At 39.6% G+C, this 21,023-nt stretch overlaps 2 protein-coding genes across 2 annotated transcripts in view; one reads left to right on the top strand and one right to left on the bottom strand.

Annotated features, from left to right (window-relative positions):
* si:ch211-274f20.2 (calnexin) overlaps positions 1-10,270 on the top strand; it is a 107,361-nt gene extending 97,091 nt beyond the window's left edge. The window contains exons 10-14 of the mRNA XM_060927587.1: positions 6,075-6,272; positions 9,292-9,411; positions 9,595-9,688; positions 9,780-9,863; positions 9,951-10,270. Of these exons, the coding sequence (XP_060783570.1) occupies positions 6,075-6,272; positions 9,292-9,411; positions 9,595-9,688; positions 9,780-9,829 (462 nt within the window). The 3' untranslated portion in view covers positions 9,830-9,863; positions 9,951-10,270. The remainder of the gene's footprint in view (positions 1-6,074; positions 6,273-9,291; positions 9,412-9,594; positions 9,689-9,779; positions 9,864-9,950) is intronic.
* Positions 10,271-12,660: 2,390 nt separating this feature from the next.
* The window catches only part of sybl1 (synaptobrevin-like 1), a 28,825-nt gene continuing 20,462 nt past the window's right edge, over positions 12,661-21,023 (bottom strand). Inside the window, exons 4-8 of the mRNA XM_060927586.1 lie at positions 18,295-18,432; positions 16,173-16,263; positions 15,219-15,286; positions 15,038-15,130; positions 12,661-14,158 (exon numbers count right to left, since the gene is read on the bottom strand). Of these exons, the coding sequence (XP_060783569.1) occupies positions 14,090-14,158; positions 15,038-15,130; positions 15,219-15,286; positions 16,173-16,263; positions 18,295-18,432 (459 nt within the window). The 3' untranslated portion in view covers positions 12,661-14,089. The remainder of the gene's footprint in view (positions 14,159-15,037; positions 15,131-15,218; positions 15,287-16,172; positions 16,264-18,294; positions 18,433-21,023) is intronic.

Genomic DNA, 21,023 nt, shown 5'->3' with positions numbered 1-21,023 from the left:
CGAAAGGCGGGGTACACCCTGGACAAGTCGCCAGGTCATCACAGGGCTGACACATAGACACAGACAACCATTCACACATTCACACCTACGGTCAATTTAGTCACCAGTTAACCTAACCTGCATGTCTTTGGACTGTGGGGGAAACCGGAGCACCCGGAGGAAACCCACGCGGACACGGGGAGAACATGCAAACTCCACACAGAAAGGCCCTCGCCCAGGACCTTCTTGCTGTGAGGCGACAGCGCTAACCACTACACCACCGAGGGCACAATTTATTCATGATAAAATGAGAATGGAAACATATGGAGTTCTTCTCCTTTGAAATGAGAATCGTTTCTATACCACACTGTAATAAGCTTGATTTAAATAGAGACTTAGCTTATCTTGCTAACTAACATTGGTAACTAACGTTAACGTCCGTCCACTGTAGCCTTCTGGCCTCAGTGGGTAAGTAATTCAATGTATAAAGATGTGACATCAGCTGAAAGAACAAATCACTTTAATAAATGAAAGTTGTAAAATAACACATTTTTAACAGGCTAAAAGTTGGTTAGCAACTAACATTACCAATGCACGTCTTCTGCTGCAAACCATAGACTGTATAAATTGCTGCAAACCCATGGACTGTATCTGATGAATCAACTGAATACGGTGTGGACTAGAAGCTATTGCTTCTAGCGCAGGGCTTTTCAAAGTGTGGGGCGTGCCTCCCCTAGGGGGTGCCAGAGTTCTTCGGGGGGGCGCAACGTGAGGAAAAATAAACCAGAATAAGTTACTATTGCGGACATTTAGCAAACTTCAGCTAGCCTTTGCCAGAGACAAAATGGATCGATTTTTAGTACCTAAAGCTACAGTGAGTGAGGAGACAGAGTCTGGGCCAAGCAAAAAAAGAAGGAAGTATGACCACGATTATTTAAAGTTTGGATTTTCATGGACTGGATCTGAAGATGCTCCACTGCCACAGTGTGCTGTCTGCCAAGAGGTGCTAGCTAATGATGCTATGAGATGTTTAAAATGTGTAAAACAAGATGTTTAAAAAAAGCACAGATGTTTAAAATGTGTAAAAAAAAAAAAAAAGAGGTTTTCAAAAAGCACAGATGTTTAAAATGTGTAAAAAAAGATGTTTTAATAAAGCTCATATGTTTTAAATGTGTAAAAAAAAAGATGTTTTCAAAAAGCACAGATGTTTAAAATGTGTAAAAGAAAAAATAAAAATGTGTACAATAACCTTTTTTTTAAATACGAATGGAACATTAAGTATAGCAACAACAAACATGGGGGGGGGGGCTGACTGTCCCACACTTTGAGAACCCCTGCTCTAGCGCGTTCTAGCGCTGCGGTGACTAAAAATGGTATGGTCCACAATAGGGGTGTCTGTCTGAAATCGATTTACATTAAAATGTTCCTACAATAAGAATGCCGAATGGGAGTTGGTTTGAATTATATATTCCTTTTCACAATATCAGAAAAAATATCGGACCCCCCCAAAACTTATATTTTTGTCTCTTTGGGCGGTACTGGGTCTTCATTGGGGGGTATAGCACCCCCCAGTACCCCCCGTAATTCGAACTATGAAACTGAGTCGTTGGAGTGTATTTGCATACACAAATGGAGAAATGTTGGCTGAGTGTTTGTGTAGCCACCACTGCAGACTGTTGTCATTGTTAATTCATAGCATGCTCAGTTGCGTGAATGTGTCATGCACCGAAAATAAGAGATTTACAAGCCAGGAACGCCTCATGATGCAATATGTGAGCTTGTATAGCCTATTACTGATTATTTTTGGTGCGCAAATCACAGTTTTCATTGGTGCATTAGCGTCTGGCATACACTAATGAATAAAAAAGATGCAATATGTTGTAGTAATAATAATAATAATAATAATAGAGCAAATGTCTGAGAAATTAATATAGCTTGTCTATTATGCAGGCATACTTAGGCTAATAATAATAACATGAACGTTTTTTGAATAATGCTCTCCTGCTTTGAATGTTCATGTTCATTGTTTATACCTGCCCATAGGTGTGGGAAAGATGCCACCTAAAAGAAAACTTCATCAGCAGACTCTGGAAGGCTTCTTAAAAAAGAGAAGTGGTGGTCAGTTGAAGTGCTTCAGAATAGTATGAAGATTCAGATTAATTTATTCATCCCAAAAGGGACATTCATTGTTGCCAATTTTTTTTCCAGATTATTTCAATAGTAGCACTTATACTATAATTAACGTAGCCCTACATGTGTTACATTGTTACTGCTGCAGTATGTGATTTAGTAAATTCCAATCATTTGCTACATGAATTAGACACGTTTGTTTTATAGTCCCAGAAGAGGAATCATGCAGCTCCACCGCACTCCAAGACAGGGCAACAGTAGCCAGGTCCACAGGTTATATTTTTGTCGCTCTGACTGTTAAAAAGGTTATAATGACCTGCAACCTCAGTTTGTCAGTTGAATGCAAGAAAAGAAAGATTTACTGCCATTTTACTTTGTATTTGAGTAAAGTGAATAAATAAATAAATGGTCTGTGGAAAATACATTTAATCCTGGGAACTGCATGCGCAGGAGTTTATTTTGTGTTTACTACCACCCCTCCCTGGCTGGCTACTTATTTGTCATAGCTGGCTAGTATGAGCCTTAGTGGAAAGCCCTGTCCAGTCACTGTGTGACTCCTCAATTACCGCTATGTCAAGCATAGCCTTGAGTTCATCCCGTACCGTGTGTGTGTGTGTGTGTGTGTGTGTGTGTGTGTGTGTGTGTGTTTTCAGGGAGCTGGTATGTGCAGCTGCACACCACCACACCTGGAGGAGTCTCAATGTGGTGTTCTATGAAATTAGTGTGACCAGGCAGAGGTGAAAACAGATCACAGATTTCCTCCTCAAGCCTAACCATCTGTGCTCTCTCAGATGGCAAGAGGTGGTCTCCACAGGGAACCACGGTGAATTGGGCCTGACTTTTTAAACTTACCTCCAGTCCCAGCTCCTCCCCCTCACAAAAACCTCTTCTCTTCACAGTTTCAGGAGACTGAGGTGGTAAATCTGAAGTGCATTGCCTCTGTTTGTCTGATCTCATAGTCAACTTCTCCAACTTGTTGTGTCACTTAAAAGGGTCCTTTCCACTTTGGGAGCAATTTAGGGCTTGATGTGGGCAGTAAAATGAGCACTTTATCTCCCCATGCTCCCCTATTATACAGCTGGGATTGCAATTCTTGCACCTGTAGCAAATTCTCCTGGGTTAGGTGACTCTGCATGTGGAGTTTTGCTCTTAGGTCAAGAATGCACTGAATTTCATTTTTGCTTTTGGAAGGTCCCTCCTCCCAATTTTCCCTGAAGACATCTTGGGCTCCATGAAGTTTGTGACCATATAATAGTCTGAATAGGGAAAACCCTGTGGAGGCTTGTGGGACCTCTCACACTGCAAATAAAATTTTTTCCCATTTCTAGCACACCTGTGAATGAACTTATTAATCACGTTTTTAAGTGTTCATTAAATCATTCAACCAGCCCATCCATTTGCAGATGGTAAACACTGATACAAATTGATTTAATCCCCAGTAATTCATACATTTTATAAAGTGTGTGTAACATAAACGTCGTACCTTAAACAGTCAGGATTTATTTTGGAATCCAGACTCAGCAGATAACACGGAAGAGTTCTTCCACATTTCCTGCAGAAGTGTTGTGTAAAGGCACTGCTTCCAGGTATTATTTTGCACAATCCATTAAGATTCATGAGTGATACCCTCATGCAGATCAAACTAATGGCCTGACAAGATCCATGACAATTCTTTCGAAGAGGATCCTGATGAAAGATAAAGGGTGCAATGGCACTTTTGGGGTGGTTGGCAGATTCACCAGCTGACATTTGTGACATGCTGTGCACCACCTGCAACATTGCCACAAATGCCTGGTCAATAGAAGTGGGCCATGAGTTGGTGTAGCATTTTATCCTGACCTCAATGCCCCATCATGGGATAATGATGAACTGCATGGACAAAGTTCCCTATGGTTCCTCGGGACCAAGGACTGGGTTGTTTCCTCTCCTGTTTGAGTGTCCTGTGTCACTCAATGTAGCCTATCTTTAATAACAGAAAAATATAGGTAGAAGAGTACAATGTTCAGCTGGAGGTTTTGACAATCACTTGGTCAAAAGCATGCCTCAGGGTTTTGTCTTGTGACTGCTCCAACAGCAAGTCTCTGTGGAGAGGCGAGCGCAGAGCCCTCCCCACCCTCCATGTCTCCCTGACGCAAAGCTGATGCAGACAGCCCTGGGACCACCTCCCCAGCACCATAATCCCCTGAGGTGCACTAAAGGAGGACCAATCCACAAATAAGTGCTTTATTAATGTTTTAAACCCTGGCCAATTTGTCCCCAGGATTAGTGAATGGGTGAGACCAGGACTAACTGCCACCTCCACATTATGCTTTTCACCCCTGAAACTGGATAGTGATGGGCACCAGAGGATACTTGTGAACATCTCCGTGTACACACCTCACCAATTGTGCATTTCCCAATGCCTTGCATTGAATCAGGCTTTGATGAACCAGAGTCCACCAAGGCCTGATGTGTACCCTTTGAATACTCACTGCCACTTGGTACACTCCTGCTTGATCAGGGTAAGTTCAAGGTGCATCAGGAATGCGGATCAGTATCCCCACCTCCTCAAGGGGATGCTGATGCTGGAAATGCCTGGCTTTCCTGCTGCACCTGCAGACCTGCCCAGGTTTTGTCCTGGTCTTGGTGAGCACAGATGGTTCCACCTGTGGAGAGAAAGAGGGAGTTAGTGGGAGCGTTGGCACAGAGGTACAAGGGAGTGAGAGAAAATGGGGAGGGATACGAGTTTGGGGAGTGGGCTTCGAGGAATTGTCCCCCATTTTGCAATGCCAGGGTAGGGAAGGGGCAAGTTGCAGGAGTGCCTGCTACTGGAAATGCCACCAGATGCTCCTCCACCAGCTGGACTGCCTCCTCCAGCAACGTCGCATGGTGGCACTGAGCCCAGGCTGATGTTCCTCTTGGCAATCAACCAATGAACTGCTCCAGTGCCACTCAGTCAATGATGTCCTCAGTGTCACACTCTCCAGTTAGCAGCCACCATCAGTAGGCATCTCTGAGCTGCTGCGCGAAAGTGAAGGGGCGGCCAATCTCACTGTATGCTAGTGTGCAGAAGCGCTGGTGATGTTCCAGTGTGGGACTGACCCACTACAGAATAGTCTGCTTCAGGTCCAGATATTCCAGCAGGTTGGTGGTTGGGAGCTGTTGAGCAGGAGTGTCAACAGACAAACTGCCCACTGTGAGCACACATCAGCGACACACACAAAAAGCTCCACAAATGCTCCTGGATCAAACTGTGGCCACCTTGAACAGTTGCATGGGGGTTGGCTGCAATATTTGTGTGAGTGGCTGCTGAAGTACCTACTAGCTGAACCAGGCTCCAGCTCACCTGCCGATCCTCTGCCTGGGACTGGAGCAGAGTCTGGAAGCACTGTTCCTGATCTGCACACAATACGACGAGGGTCTGATGTTGAGCTTGCTGAGGAAGGTCTGGAGGATCTCTACGACTGGTGTGTACTCCGTGATGGAATTTTTTTTCCCCCTCACTTCCATGTTTCAGCACCAGTGTAACACTATAACGACTCTGAGAATGAGGAACTGGGAGATAAGCTTGATGACTCAAGATGTGTTTATTTTTATTGTCTAATTTCGCTTTTCAGTGACTTTAGTTCCTTTTTCTTTTCTCTCTCTCACACACACACACAAAAAAAAAAACAGTGCTGGGCAGGTCAGCTCTCTCTGTGATTACCTGCATCTCTCTGAAAGAACACACAAAACACACAAAAGTAAATTGCCAGTAATCAAACACCGGTGAAACTCATCACATGTTACCTGCCAGCTCTACCTAACTCCTCACCACCCACAGCTGATGCTTGACCACGCCCTTGAGGCCACACCTATATTTTCCAATTAAATTGCTATGAGATCCAAAGAGATGATAAATGTCAATGGGGCATCAAATTTAGGAAAAAAAAACTATGAGAATTACACTTTCTAAAATGAACCCTTCTTGCTGGTCTCTGCATTAGGGAAAATGGCAGCCACGATTGATCCCTAACCCAGCTTATTTTGAGGACACCCAGCCATTCAGAATGAGTCCTGTATCTGCAGTAGGCTTTGAGCTGTGGTCCATTACTGGAGATGTGCTGTTTGACAATATCCTGCTATGTGACGACCTCATGATGGCCAGACACTGGACAGAGGCTACCTGGGGCCAAAGGCAGACAGTAAGCTGTTTTAAGGTCCTGATGCAAAAAAAAAAAAACCAGTTGCATCCACCAGCAACTTATCATAAAATATAAAAACCTGAATGAATACAGTTTAATCTGCAGTACTGTGCAAAAGTCTTAAGCACTATTTTTTCAAGCAAATTTTGTTTTAGATTTCTATGTTATGACTTCTACATTATCAAGTCAGTACAAAAACATTTTGGAGTTCTAAATGTTCGTTTTCCAGCACAAAATTCAATTTTACAAAAAAAAAAAAAGTTTGTATCTGAGCAGCATATTACACCAGAGATCAGATTAAAAAAAGAAAACATAATGCAATTCTACTGGGTTTTGCTGCAAAATTAAGAAGCAAGTGTGACAGTCAAAGTGTCCTGAAGAACTGTGGCTGGTTCTGCAAGATGCTCAGTAAAACCTGCAGTTCATTTCCTTATAAAACTACACTGTACCCGAGACTGCTTTTTTTTTTTTTAAGCAAAGGGTCGTCTCACACCAAATATTGACTTTGCTTCAATTATTATGACTTACTGCTGTTAGTAGTGTTTTTTAATGTTGAAACATTTCATTTCATTATTTTTTAATCCATTTTTGGTCTACAGCATTTCCTTTCATGTGCCCAAGACTTTTGCACAGTACTGTACATATCATCAGCTGGCATTGACAGAGAAAGTGTCATGTAAAATTGGTCAGAGAAGGACATCAAGCATTTGGTATGGAAAATGGACACTTGTCAAAATTAATGTATTCATACATCTTCAGTCATTGCTTTATCCTTGTAAGGACTGCAGTGAATCTGAACCTGCCCTAGGAATGCTACAACCTGGATGGGATTCCAGTTCACAGAAGTGCACCATGAACGTACATATTCACTCATTCATATCTATGGACAGTTTAGCATAGCCAGTCTAATTCCAGCATGCTTTTGAGAGGTAGGAAGAAACTTGAGAACCCAGAGGAAATACATAGAGAATAAAAACTCCATACAGACAGTAACCCACCGGCTAGTGGCAGCATGTCCCCCTCTCGATTGGGAGATCGTGAGTTCTATTCACGGTCGGGTCATACCAAAGACCATCATAAAAATGGTACCTACTACCATCTGGCAAGGCACGCTGCAATACAGATGCGAGTGGGGAGTTAAACTCTTGTGGTTACCAGAGGACTAGCCCCCCCACTGTAACCCTAGCTATGTAATAGGCAAGAGGCAGAGGGCTGCAGAAACGGAGATTGGCGCCGCCCGATGCGCCACACGGCACGGGAAGGACTTTAACTTAACTTTAACAGACAGTAACCCAGGCTCAGGATCAAACTGGAGGCCGTCAAATTATTTGTATTCGTTAATGGAACAGTGGATGAAAATTGACAGAGATGGGGGAAATTCTTACCAAACTGAACTGGTATCCATGACACACACATACTTTTTTGTCCAGGGAGCTTTGGAACAGTGTTCATTAATTTCTATGAAGGTACTATATTCATGCGCCTAAATAAATAAATAAATAAATAAAATCTTTGCAAGTGAAAATACCTGATTAAGGGCAAATTTATATAATATCTTATGATAAATTAATTTTAAGACAATTCATCTTGTTTTTAGATGCTTTTACTCCTTTTCAATCTTTAAAATTTTGTGCTCTGTTGTCCTATCTAATTTTGCTTCCCTCTAGAAATAAATGTGCAAAATAGAAAAAAAAGATCTGCTAATACAAGAAGACTTTAAGCTTGAAATTAGGAAAATAGGTCTAGAAATAGGTTTAATAATCTTATATTTGGTGTATTGTCATCTAGTGTTGTAGTTGAGTCGCTAAACCTCGAGTCCGAGTCCAGTCTCAAGTCCCCAGTGTACAAATCCGAGTCAAGTAATTAAAAAAAAAAAAAAAAACTGAGTTCAGTCCGAGAACAAGACTCCAACCGCACGGTGGCTGTTTTAGCGCCATTAACGTTAGCTTGTTCCTGAACATGACGTTTCTCTTTGTCAGGGAGTGCAAAGTATTCTGTCAGAGATGGTTGGGAGACAGATGTAAGGGCAGAAGGTGGGTTTATTAATACAAGTAAAAGTCCTTCCCACGCCTTTATCGGGCAGCCTCTCACCTATACAGCTAGGGTTACAGTGGGGGGCCAGTCGTCTGGTAACCGCGAGAGTTTGACTTCCCACTCGCATCTGTATTGCAGCATGCCTTGCCAGACGGCAGTAGGTGCCATTTTTATGATGGTCTTTGGTATGACCCGACTGCGAGTAAAACTCGCGATCTCCCAATCGAGAGGAGGACATGTTAACCAACTCGCGGTATTAATACAAGTGAAGACAGGTAAGCAATCCACAACAGCAGGCAAAATCATAAAACAGTGAAACAGGCAATAGGTCAAGAGAGGCACAAACAGGTTATCGTACACTAGGCAGAATTAAAGACGAGAAACAGGAAGTCAGGGATCAGGAAACCGAACAAGGAAGTAAGTCTCGGTAATGTGTCAGCAATGCAACTCAATTCTTCACAAACTAAATGCGTTTTCAGTCTTTATATAGGCGTGGTGACTGCGCCTTAAACCTGTGCAGGTGCGAGTCGTTTACGGCATGCGCGAGAGTGAGTCTGCTTGGCGTGTGTGCTATCCAGAGCACATGCCAAGGCACACAGATGTGACACTCTTGCACAAAATTAGTACAAAAAAATTAATGCAGATATAAATGTTATGCCAAATTATTATGGCATGTTACAAAAAATAAAGAAAAAAATCCGAGTCCTTGTCTCCAATTTACAAGTCCGAAGGCAGTTAATGCACGAGGCCAAGTCCAAGTCACCAGTGCTCAAGTCAAGTCACATATCCTTAAAATTAGGGCACGAGTCGGACTCGAGTAAGTCTGCTTGGCCTACTCTACTACAAGCCTGTTGTCATCTGATAATAGGAAATACTAGATTTTCACTTGCCATTTTTAGCAGTGCGTCTGTCCTGCAGGTAGTCTTCAATAAATCAATGGAAAACTTTTTTTTTTTTTTTTGTGATGCGCTCATGCCTCTTGTAGCATGGGGTTGTGGAGCGGTTACTGTTTGCCACAGGAAAGCGTCCCTGGCTCTGGGGTGTGTATGTCTTCACCGTGGGCCTTCCCATCATCCTCTTTGTCAGTTTCATGTGGCCTCATAAGGTATAACCTGTTGAATATTCTGTATATGTTAAGCAAATATTATACCAAATGAATATGTAGTATCATTTTAAGATTTTATTTCTGAGTTATTTAATTGGTGTGATGATATAGTATTCACTGACATAGGCTAATTATTCTTTCATAAACTTAAGGAATAATGCACGACATGTCTTTGTGTGTCAGCGATTTGGCCCCTTGGATCAGGATTATTGTGACAAAAAAGGTGATGAGCTAGACAGTCCACAAGATCCAGAGGACATGAGTTTCACTACCTATGGTGGGTACATTAGATTTTAAATGGTTATTTGAATTGCAGTAATAAATTGCAGCTTATGAATTGTGTATTGATTTGTTATATGCTGATCAAGAACCCAACAACTCTACTGGCCTGAGGAAACGGGAGGTCAAAAAAGTGTAAAAAAAAAAAAAAAAAGGCAGACTTGGAGTTAAAGGTAATTATATATTTATGGATATATTCAAATTTCTAATGGTTTAAAAAATTATGCATTTAAAACTTCATTGTTCATTCCTGTCTACAGGCTTTCAAATGATGCAAGCTAACTGCAGCTTTCTTTGTGATTTTACTGAACCTGGCATGGATAAAGCAATGGAGGATAAAACATGAATGGTTTCTGAATGTTTGGGGGCCCAAAGCAACATCCCAAACTTGAAAACAATTCACCAGACACTTGGTGTGGGGGATTTTTCTTTCCTTTACCTTTTTTTGGTTTTAAATAGTGATCATGTGACTTTCATATCAAGTCTTGTGATGGGATAAGAAATGAATTTTGAAAGATGGGATCTCGTGAACTGTAACAAAAGTATGTTTTATTTTCCAAAGTCTGTGTTTCAAATAAAGGTAACTTTCACTTTTTGAGTCATATGAAATATTGTCCTGGAATGATTTCCCTAAACAAGAACTGGCAAAATTTACAGTATTTATTAAAAACAAAATGTAACATTAAATTCTCAAATGATAGTTTAATGGTTTTATCCTATTGTACTTGACTTTGGAAGAATGTTCAAATTTATTTTCAGTTTTACTTCTGTCAGCATTCAACCTTTTGACAAAATCATTTGAAAGAAGCTAAGAAAATGTGCTGCTGATGAAAGTGACAATGGTAAAATGGTATCCTTCAATTACCTTCACTACTAAGTTTGGGCTTTAGTACATGTACATACAAATACTGAATTTGTATTTGCATAAGTCATCCATTCAGTATTTGGCAGAGAAAACTTTGGCTGCAGCTACAGCTAGGATGTGGCTCTACCAGCTTCATGCATCTGGTTCCTAATAATCGTTTGCTCATTCTTCTTGGTAAAATTGCTCAATCTCTGTCAGAATGTATGGAGGGTTTGGGTTCCGTGTGACTACTTATGCAAGGCATTGAAAACATTGAAAGATGAGTGTAATTGTTCAGATCTGATCACAGCTACCAATAAGATCCCAAAGCACTTCCATGCCTTTAGACCTTCTGAATATTAAAAAAAAAATTATATATATATGAGAGAGAGAGAGAGAGAGAGAGCATATGACTCATATTTCACAAGAGGTATACAATCATAGTTGAACTGGCCACGTTGCCTATTTGACTGGTAGCACCCATTTATAAATGCTCATCACCACACTTAAAGGTCTCCTTGCATCGTTTTTTCATTAATTGCGCGGTGGTCTCTAGTATGAATGAATGCCCTGTGAGCCGGTTTTGGTGAAAAAAATGCTGCGGTTCTCCTGTTTCAGGCTGTTCTAGTTTGCTGGAGGAGTGGGTGGCGGGAGAACGACAGGATTTCAGCTCTTACTCATTAATATTCATGACATGTAAATATGTTACTGCTGATTGGCTAACAGCACTGTGACGCTACCTTCAGTGAGTCAGAACAAGCGGATGTGGGTGTCTTACTACGACGAGAGAGGAGGAACAAACCACGAAGGGAAACATACCGCGCGCTGACGTCATTGAGGTGTGACGCGAGGAAATAAGAAAAATTCAACAAATGTTTGGGTTTTTATTGAACAAACAAACAAAATGAATGAGTGACTTAAAAAAAAGTGGGTGTCTTTGTAAAAACAGTTTTGATTGGCTGTTATGGTCTCGACATCGATGTTTTGACCAATAACAATGTAGATAACACGAATTTTACATCACATTCAACGAGATTTAAGCGAGACTAAAGATAGCGACTTACAAATAATGTGTAAACATCGTTGGAGTTAATAAAGTTTGAACAGCATGAAGGAACATACCCCAACCCCCCGAAATTAATTTAAAAAAAAAATTCTCAACGGATTTGGCATAATATAAAAAGGTTGTTTTTTACTCAGAAAAAGTGATAAACTCTCATCCCTGCCTAGCTTGTGACCATGTCATGCATGCTAACGTGGAAAATATGAACATGCTATTTTGTAACAAAAACCTTCGAACAAAAAGTTCATGTTTTACTTACAGCTTATGAGCTGGTGGTCGATCGTCTTGACGGCACAGATCCAGGGATTAAATGCAACCTCGAAGCAAAACCACTACTGAAGGCACCGAAATTTCAAAAGTCACTGTGGTTGAAATGATCAGAACACAGTACTAACGCTGCATTATACTTCGCTGGTGGTGTTCCAAAGATAAAATTCCAACCATTTATTCTTCACCTCTTCTATCTTGGGCAAGAATTGCAACGTTGATGTGTTACTGCCACAAATAACACAGGCACAAACTTGTTCAGACAGGTTTTCAACTTGCTGTTAGGTCCTCTTCGTTAGCTACTGACGAGATGGGCTCTGCTATCTCTCCTTGCGCTTAAATCCGAACTTCCTTCCTGTGGGCGGTCGCAAGCCAAGGTGGGCGAGGCCATGAATACTAATTTACGAAGTGACGTAAGATGGCTTTTTCAGATCCGCTCGTTTTTCCGACCATTTTCTTTCATAAGCTAATACAGGGAATGGGGGTAGAATTACATTTTCACATGCAGCATGCATATGCAACTCGGAGTGAACTATGGTATTTCAAAAAGAGCCAGTATTAAACATTTTTGGTGGAAGGGCACCTTTAAGTTACCTTAAGCAACAAACTACAAGACAATAAGGGCAACCATTCAAATTTAGGATAATAATAAAAAATAAAAAGTGGGCAGATCCATTCCATTAACATACTGTTACAGACATCCATGCAAAGCCCGAAACGCTACATTATTTTGAATATGCCATAATTGCTAGCATGTATTCATTATGAGCCATCCAACTGAATACAATACAACCACTCAATATAGAATTTTAATCTCTTAAATTTGTTGAATAATTAAATAATTACATGATTCTTGGCATATTAATAATTACATTATGGCAAAAATCAAACAAAAAAGTGCATTGTGGGTGAACAAAATCAATTGACATATGTAACAATCAACCAGGGAGACTGAATATCTCATCACACTCACCAGTGCACACTAGTTCTTCATACCCCTTCTGAAGTACTACTCTTGTAAACTACATCTACAGTTGCGCTCAATATGAGTGGAGGCATGTACATAACAGAACTGTGGGAAAGACTTAACTGAAGTGCATTGCTATTACTGTGCTATAATGTACATCACTTCTATCAAATAAAAATATAAAGCAGGTTATTATACATAATCTATAGATCATGTTTGAGAAAAGTGAAACTATAAACTCTGTTTAGAGAAATCAACAAGTCATCATTACTGTAGACAAGTGAAATCAATATGGAATAGATGTCTATGTATAGATTTAAAAAAGTACATGGCCTGTACAACTGTCCCAGTATTTAAGGACCTGCACACATTAACTGTATAGATGAATACAAGTCTGTGTTTTATGGATTATAATTTGCTCTTATTAAGGAAAAAAACAACAACATGAACTAGTGGTACTTATACCATTCAACCATGTTAGAACCATGCACTAGTTATTTACCTCCTAAGAGGGAATAGCTGTAAACATGTATCTCCGAGCTTCACACACACACTCTGATGCACACTGATACTGACTATTGTTGCTTGGTTTTCTCACTTTTTTCTTCAAACATACGAGATGGATACAAGTGGAATTTCAATATTTCAATCACTAAATGTTATAGTGATTACAATACACTGTAATATGTCATCTACACAAATGTAATATACCAAACATCATTTATTTTTTAATATCCAGGATGAATTTTGAACAATGTTCTATGCATTAGGCTACTGAGCAGTACTAGCAGTAAGTTGTGATCAAGTGCAGTGAAAAATCAATTTCACCTCACATGCAATGTGCTGATTTTGCACAAATGCATGTACATAAAAATGTGCCTTGTTACCAAAGATTTCATGTTAGAACTTGACATACATTTTCCTTACCAACATAAATGCTTCACAACATCAGATAAAAGAAAATGTTTCAGAGACAAATCACACCCACAAACGTGCTGAATCGAGCTGAACACTCAGGGAATCCTGCTCAGATGGAGGACTTGGAAAGAGTGCGTTTCATTTTCAGACTCTCCTGAGTCCTCTGTGTGTAAAGCTACTCAGTTATTCTTAAGAAGCCTGCAGCTGAGAGAGCCAGGCTAAACAGAAAATGCACCTGGAACACCTGATAAAATGTGCAGATGGCATAACGTTCTTGAGTGAGTGATTTATTTCCCTTCCGGGTCAGACAGTGTGAAGGATGAAGCCCCAACTTCGCGTCCTACTTGCTCCGGCAGTTGGGCCAAGTCACGCCTCCGCATGCAGCTGTTACTATGATGTACAGGACCACCTGAAAATGCAAAGATTAAGTACTGGACAAATTCTATCCATTTTCATATTTGCAAATAAATATTACATGCACACTATCTGGCCAAAAGTATGTGGACACCAGACTATGAAACCCATATGTGATTCTTCCCCAAGCTGTTGAACAATTGTCTAGAATGTCTTTGTATGTTGTGACTTTGCCATTTCTTCTGTAGCATTACAGTTCCTTCACTAAGAGGCCCAAATCTGTTCCAGCATGACAATGTCCCTGCATGCAAACCAAGCTCCATGAAGACATGGTATGCAAAGGTTGGTGTGGAAGAACTCAAGTGGCCTGCACGGAGTGGCCTGACCTCAACCCTACTGAACACCTTTGGGATGAACTAGAATGCAGATTGCACCTTTGACATCAGTGCCTGACTTCACTAACGCTCTTGAGGCTGAAAGACCAAATTCCCACAGCCATGATCCAAAATATAGTGAAAAGCCTTCCCAGAAGTGTGGAGGTTATTATAACAGCAGAAAGGGACTAAACCCGGAATGGAATTTCCAACAAGCACATATGGTGTGATCCATGTGTCCACATACTTCTGGCAATCAGTGTATAGCCTATGGACCCATTTTCATAAGTGTTTTCAAAACAGACAAAAACTATTTTTTAAACTAGAAAATGTAAATTCTTGCTGCTAAAATTGCAATCTCGACTTATTATGAATGATAAGCTTTAAAATTGTATTACTATCTGAATTTCATTTCAAGTATCTATCAATGAACCAGAGCAAATACACACATTTGTTCATATGGTGTTTAGTACGAGTTACTGTAACAGATGGTGAGCTGAGCTTTGTATTTTATTCTGCAGTGTTCTTGCATACATCAAAATTTTAAATGCTTTACTCACGAGCGATACAATTATGATGATGATTGTCATTTTCAGGTTCTTCATACACATGGCGCGAGCTAGGTTGCGACTCGTTGTTTTGAAGGTGACTGACTGTATTGTAAAAGGAACAAGAGGCAAAGAACATAAACACTAACACTTATCAAAATGGCAATATGTAAGAGTCAAGAAAGACACTTACTGAGTCCACCAAGTTCTCAGTCTTGTCAATAAGAAGTTCCAGCTTCTCTCCTCTCTGTGCCACGAGATCTAAAATGAGAACATTGTAGTCCGAGATACTTTTATCCTTACCATGGTTGTAACAAGAGTCATCAGATGACGACATATCCCCCAGCCCCCAGATTAAACCCCACTCCAAAATTTCCTAAGTTGAATTGGTTGCCACGGAAATATGGGGGGGGGGGGGGGGAGAAATCACAGAAATCCCAAAAGGCACAACTCCTCTAGTCATTTAACATAGCTGTGAGGTTTTGTGACAAAATTCCTAATAGTTTTTGAGTTATGCTACAGAAACAAAAACATAACAGATGGACAGACAGAGCAATAGCTATATCCCCCCGCATTATATGCCAGGGGGATAATAAAAAGTGGATATTTGAGTGACCATTCTCCTCTGAATGCTCATATTGCTTAAAAGAACTGCCTCTCACTGGATAGGTTTTTTTTTGTCGTTTTTCACACCATTCTGTGTGAACTCAAAAGAATGGTGTGCATGAAAATCCCCAGGAGATCTGCAGTTTCTAAAATAGTCAAACCAGCTTGTCTGGCACCAACAACCATGTCATGGACAAAATCACTAAGATTATATAATCATGGATGAGCAGAGGACAGATATAGTCCCTTCTGAAAGTATTGGTATGGCAAGGCCAGATCTACTGTACACTGAAGACATCTAGGTTTCAGATGGAAAGATTAATATACCAGAATAAATTAGAATTTCAGCTTTCATTTCCACATATTTATTTCTAGATGTAATGAACAACTTCGAACTTGACACCTTTTGTGGCAGACCACCCAATTTTTTTTTTTATCTCAAACCCAAACGTCTTAAGCATATTGTAAAAACAATAGACCTGGCCTCGCTGTTCCAGTACTTTTGGAAGGAACCATGTGTGGGTAGAAGTCATTGTCTTACCAATATTCCGGACCATAATGCCTTTCAAGTCATCCACCTGCATCTGTGTCTCTGTCAGTCGATCTGAGCCTCTTGGATCTGAGTGGTACTTCTATGATAAGAAAAATAAATATTTAAATTATTCCACTCAATCTTGTTGAACATGAGCTGATAGTCGATGAGGTGCATAGCGCCTTGTCAGCTATAAGCCATGTACAACGAGACTGAGTGGAATAACTGTTTTATTCTATCCACATTCACTTGATTTTGAGAAACAGAGCATTTTTATTTTTTGCAAATTCAATAAAATAAAAACTTGATACAAAATGTCCAACAAAATCATTTCCGCTTAGAATGTAAACCCGGCGAAATGACAATAGCAATTTGTGAAAAATGCTATAATAATAATAATAATAATAATAATTGAAAGACAAAAAAAAAAAAAAAAAAGACACGTTCTTACCATCAAATACTTTTATTGTGTTACTTTTTTTTGGGGGGGGGGGGGGGGGGTTCTTCAGGTTTTTTGGCGGCAAACCAACATAAAGGTGCATTAACGCCATCAACTGGGCTGGAGTATGAAAGAGGAAATATTGGGGACAAAACTATATTCTTTTAGCCATTTCTGTTTCTTTTAAATAGTTGATCATTTGGGGGGGGGGGGGGGGGGGGGGTTGTTTTCAAGTAGTGTTTTTATTTCGTCCTCGGTTGGTTCAGCAACATGCTCCACCATTTTGTTTTTCTCTACTCACGGCATATGAGTGGATATCCTAGTAGTAGCCAATCAGAGCATGCGATTGCTCATATCCAGTGAATGTGGATATAATAATAATAATAATAATAATAATACATATAGTAGGGATTTGTAGGACAATTTAAGACTATTACTGTGATAAATTACAATATGATTTTATGAAAGTATTCTGGTATAATCACTGCTTTTACAAACTGACTGACACCACTGTACTTAACTAGGTTTTATAGTAGCAATTTCTTTTAGTAAAGGTTTCATTTTCCCTCTGTTTTAATGGTTTTATGCTCTTGTATGTACTGTATATAACTGTTTTGAACAAGAGTGAATATTCTTTTTTTACTTACATACATATTGCACTTCAATCAGTATAGCCATATATAAAGATTAAATTCTGATTGGCAGCCAAATTGATTTCTCACTATTAACACCACCACATATTCCATCATTCAAATATCATTTGCAATGCATGCTTTCGTCACACTCATACCATTCTTTAAACCTATGGGTAAAAAGCAGCATGTGACTGGTTAATAAATAAAAATTCTTCAGGCTTATCATGGGACTGTACCAGAGTAAAAGGCAGCTCCCAGCTTAACCCACTTTTCATCTCTGACCAATCATTCTTAGCATGCCTGGTCCCAAACCTCTTTAATTCATAAGCTTGTACCTAATAAACTGGTTACACATTAGTTACATCACCCACCTTCACAAAAATGGTACATTCCAACAAGCACAACAATCATGAGTGAAGCATGTGTTCTTAACATGATCCCAAATGGCTAATTCATAGGTTTTTACACACACACACACACACACAGATTTAGTGTTGACTAAGACTTTTGCCAAAACATGCTTGGCAATCCTGCGGGTTCCAAAAGAGATGTGCAACAACCAGGCAAATACTATTCAAAATAACTACTAGTGTGCAGAATTTCATGACTATGTCACTTAGCAGACTTTGTCTTGAATGAAATACAACAGCAGAATGTTATCCTGGCAAACTTCAGGGCCTCTGCTATCCACTGAAGAATCCCCTGCAGTTCTCCTAAGGTAACATTTTTGATACGCATTATAACGTTTAACCTGAGATTTTGGGCCAAAACTTCCGACACTTACCAGAACTTATCTGGTCTTCTTTGGTTGCAAAGATACTAAATTGGTCAGCAATTATCACGTCATATGATACAGAACCAGCAATCTTAACACAGGATGAAGGAATTCTTTCAGGATTTGTGATTTTTTTTTTGGTCTGCAACAGCCTTATGGTGACAAATTATACAGTGAAAGCAGCTTTTTCATGTGTATGCACAAGAGGAATCCATGAGGTCTGACAGCAGTTAACACTATTGGAAGCTGCCCTTTTTTATGGTGATTCTGTGCTGGACGCACCATTTGTGCAGCAAGAGTGCTGGAGAACTCGCTGTTCATGGCATAGGGTAAAGCTGTCTGAGCCCGAGAGCCATAGGTGGTCTGGAAACGTTTCTTGACTTCGTTAAGGAAGCTGAAGGCACGTGATCGCTCAAAGTCCTGCACACAAAAACCACAGAACTTTCATCCATTTCATCATTAACACAATAAAATGCTCAACTTGTAAAAGATTTAATAGTTTAACACAAAACAATGGCGTTTTTTACACTGTACATTCAAAAACAAGTACCAACAGAGACTAGGGCTCTAGTGAATTTTCAACCAACTTAAAGAGATGACTTGAACAGCCCATAGAGTTAAATATAATGAGTGTGAACTGGGCCTGTAGGCTCCAGATCACAATAAAACATATACATTAAATGGTGACAAAACCATGTTATAGCTTTCAAACGGCCACAGCCTCATGCCTCTGCGATCTACAGCGTTCGAGAAAGAGGAGACGGAAGTCAGACGTTTTAGCCAACTTTATTACTTTATTTCCAGTTAAAATGACACCTCAGGTGCTGCTACAGAGCTCATTATGTTTCAACTGATAATTTTCTCCAGATCACAGGTTTTGTTAATTCAATCAAATTTCTGGGAGAAATTTCAAAATGTATTTATTTGAACATTAAGTACTTGTTATTTACAATATTAAACTTCTGTTCATAGCTTTTTTTTTTCCCAGAGCAATTTATTCCGTTTTATATAGAAATGTACATTGTTTTGCATTTTGTATGGTTGTTTCATTGTTTATGAAAAAGGAGCCTTTTCAAATTATACATTTTTTAATTATTCAAATTTTGTGAAAAATATTCTGAGAACTGAATCAAATTTTGAAGTCAGTATCGTGAACTGAACTGACTCATGACCAGTGTGCATTGCTACATCCCTAAAATTTACTCTGACCTTATTTAAAAGTGGAATGTGCACTGTAAAAATCATTGGGCCTCATTTACCAAGCTGGATACAGATTTATTTGTACCTTGTTCATATGGGTCCTTACACAAAAAATTTGGTATTCATGAAAATCCCTTAGTTTTGAAAGAACATTCATAATTTACTCCTGCTCCTCAATGTGTGTAAATATATGCATAAGCAGACTAATCAATGTAAATCTTGATTTGATCTCAATTTGCAAGGATTTATGCGCTTTTATAGATGGAATATACTGTCAAGTTTAAATTGTTTATTTTGTTTTACATTTAGAGCATTTGGCAGGAGCCCTTACCCAGAGCAACTTACAGAAGAGCTCTGGTGTATCTAAACACACATCCTTATGCTAGTTCACTCAGTCAGAGATTCCGGGTACCATTGAGAAAATTTTATAAAATCCTGTCATTTGTATTATTGGCATAAATGAAAAAATATGAAAAATACAGTAAAAATCCATAACCCCAAATCATAAATGGTTGGGATGGTATGTTGAAATTAAAACAGAAAACAATGATTTACAAATATTTGACCTGTATTGCATTCAAAACAATGCAGCAGCACATTATTTGATGTTTTAACTCAAGAAACTTTTTTTTTAAATATTCAAAATTTTAATTCTTGCAACATATTTAAAAAAAAAAAAAAAAAAAAGGTTTCCATTACCATTTTGTAACATTGCCATTCCTTCTCACAACACTTAAGGCCCCGTCACACTTATTCGGAATTAGCAGAAATCAAGCAGAACCAGCCGGAATGAAACATTTTTCAAAATTCGTGCCACATTCTGGCGGGAATGTCAAACTGACCAACATTCTTACAGCTTTGTAAGAATGCCGTTCGAATACTTAGAATGTGCTTTGAACCTGCCTCGAATGATTCTTGCACATTCCGGGTGTATTAGCTTTTGAATGCAGTTCAAATGTAGTTGGAACACAGTAGGAATTACCTAGAATGCTGTAAGGATATTAAGAATTCACTTCGAATGCCGTACGAGCGCGGTTCGATTGCTGCCTGAATACCACCCGAAGTCTGGTCGGAAGGTGCCTCGAATGCTATACGAATTCACCTCAAATGCAGTCAGAACGCTCCCGGAATAGCCACCGAATATGTTTCGAATGTCTAAGAATTCAAAGAGAATGCAACTCGAATACTTAGAAATGTACTTCGAATATCCCGGAATATACGAAGAATTTTTCATTCCGACGGCATTCTGGCTCATTCGAGGCACATTCGGGACATTCTGGCAGGATTTGAAGTGGCTTGCCATTTCGATTTTTCCCTCGAACATGATCAGAATGTTTTGAATGCTGTTGGAATGCTGTAAGAATATTTAGAATGTCGTTCGATATTTCTCCTCTTCGAATGCACCTCGAATGTTTTGAGCATGAGCAAAACATTCGGGCCGGCCACAAGAATGGGCCCGAATGTTTGGAATGCACTCAGAATACAGTCAGAATTTTTAGAATGCACTTCGAATATCCCGGAATATACAAAGAATTTTCATTCTGATGGCATTCCACCTCAAGTGTGACTATACCCTCCTTAATGTTTAGGGAGTGAAAGACATGGACATGAAGTTGAAAGGTTTCAGTTTTATTATTTATTTTGTTAAAAGAAATTATTGTTTGAATGTTATTTTGTCCCATTCTTCCTACAAACAGGTCTTAAGGTGTGAAACAGTACAGGGTCATCATTGTCATTTTTCATTTCAAATTTCACCACACATTCTCTATTAGGGACAGAGGGGACAGGCATCCTCTACTTCCTCATCGATG

Source organism: Neoarius graeffei, chromosome 8 (genome assembly GCF_027579695.1).
Source record: "Neoarius graeffei isolate fNeoGra1 chromosome 8, fNeoGra1.pri, whole genome shotgun sequence".
In the NCBI taxonomy this organism is placed as follows: Eukaryota; Metazoa; Chordata; class Actinopteri; order Siluriformes; family Ariidae; genus Neoarius; species Neoarius graeffei.
Note: the sequence above shows the minus strand (reverse complement) of the source record. Positions and strands in the feature narration are given on the sequence as shown.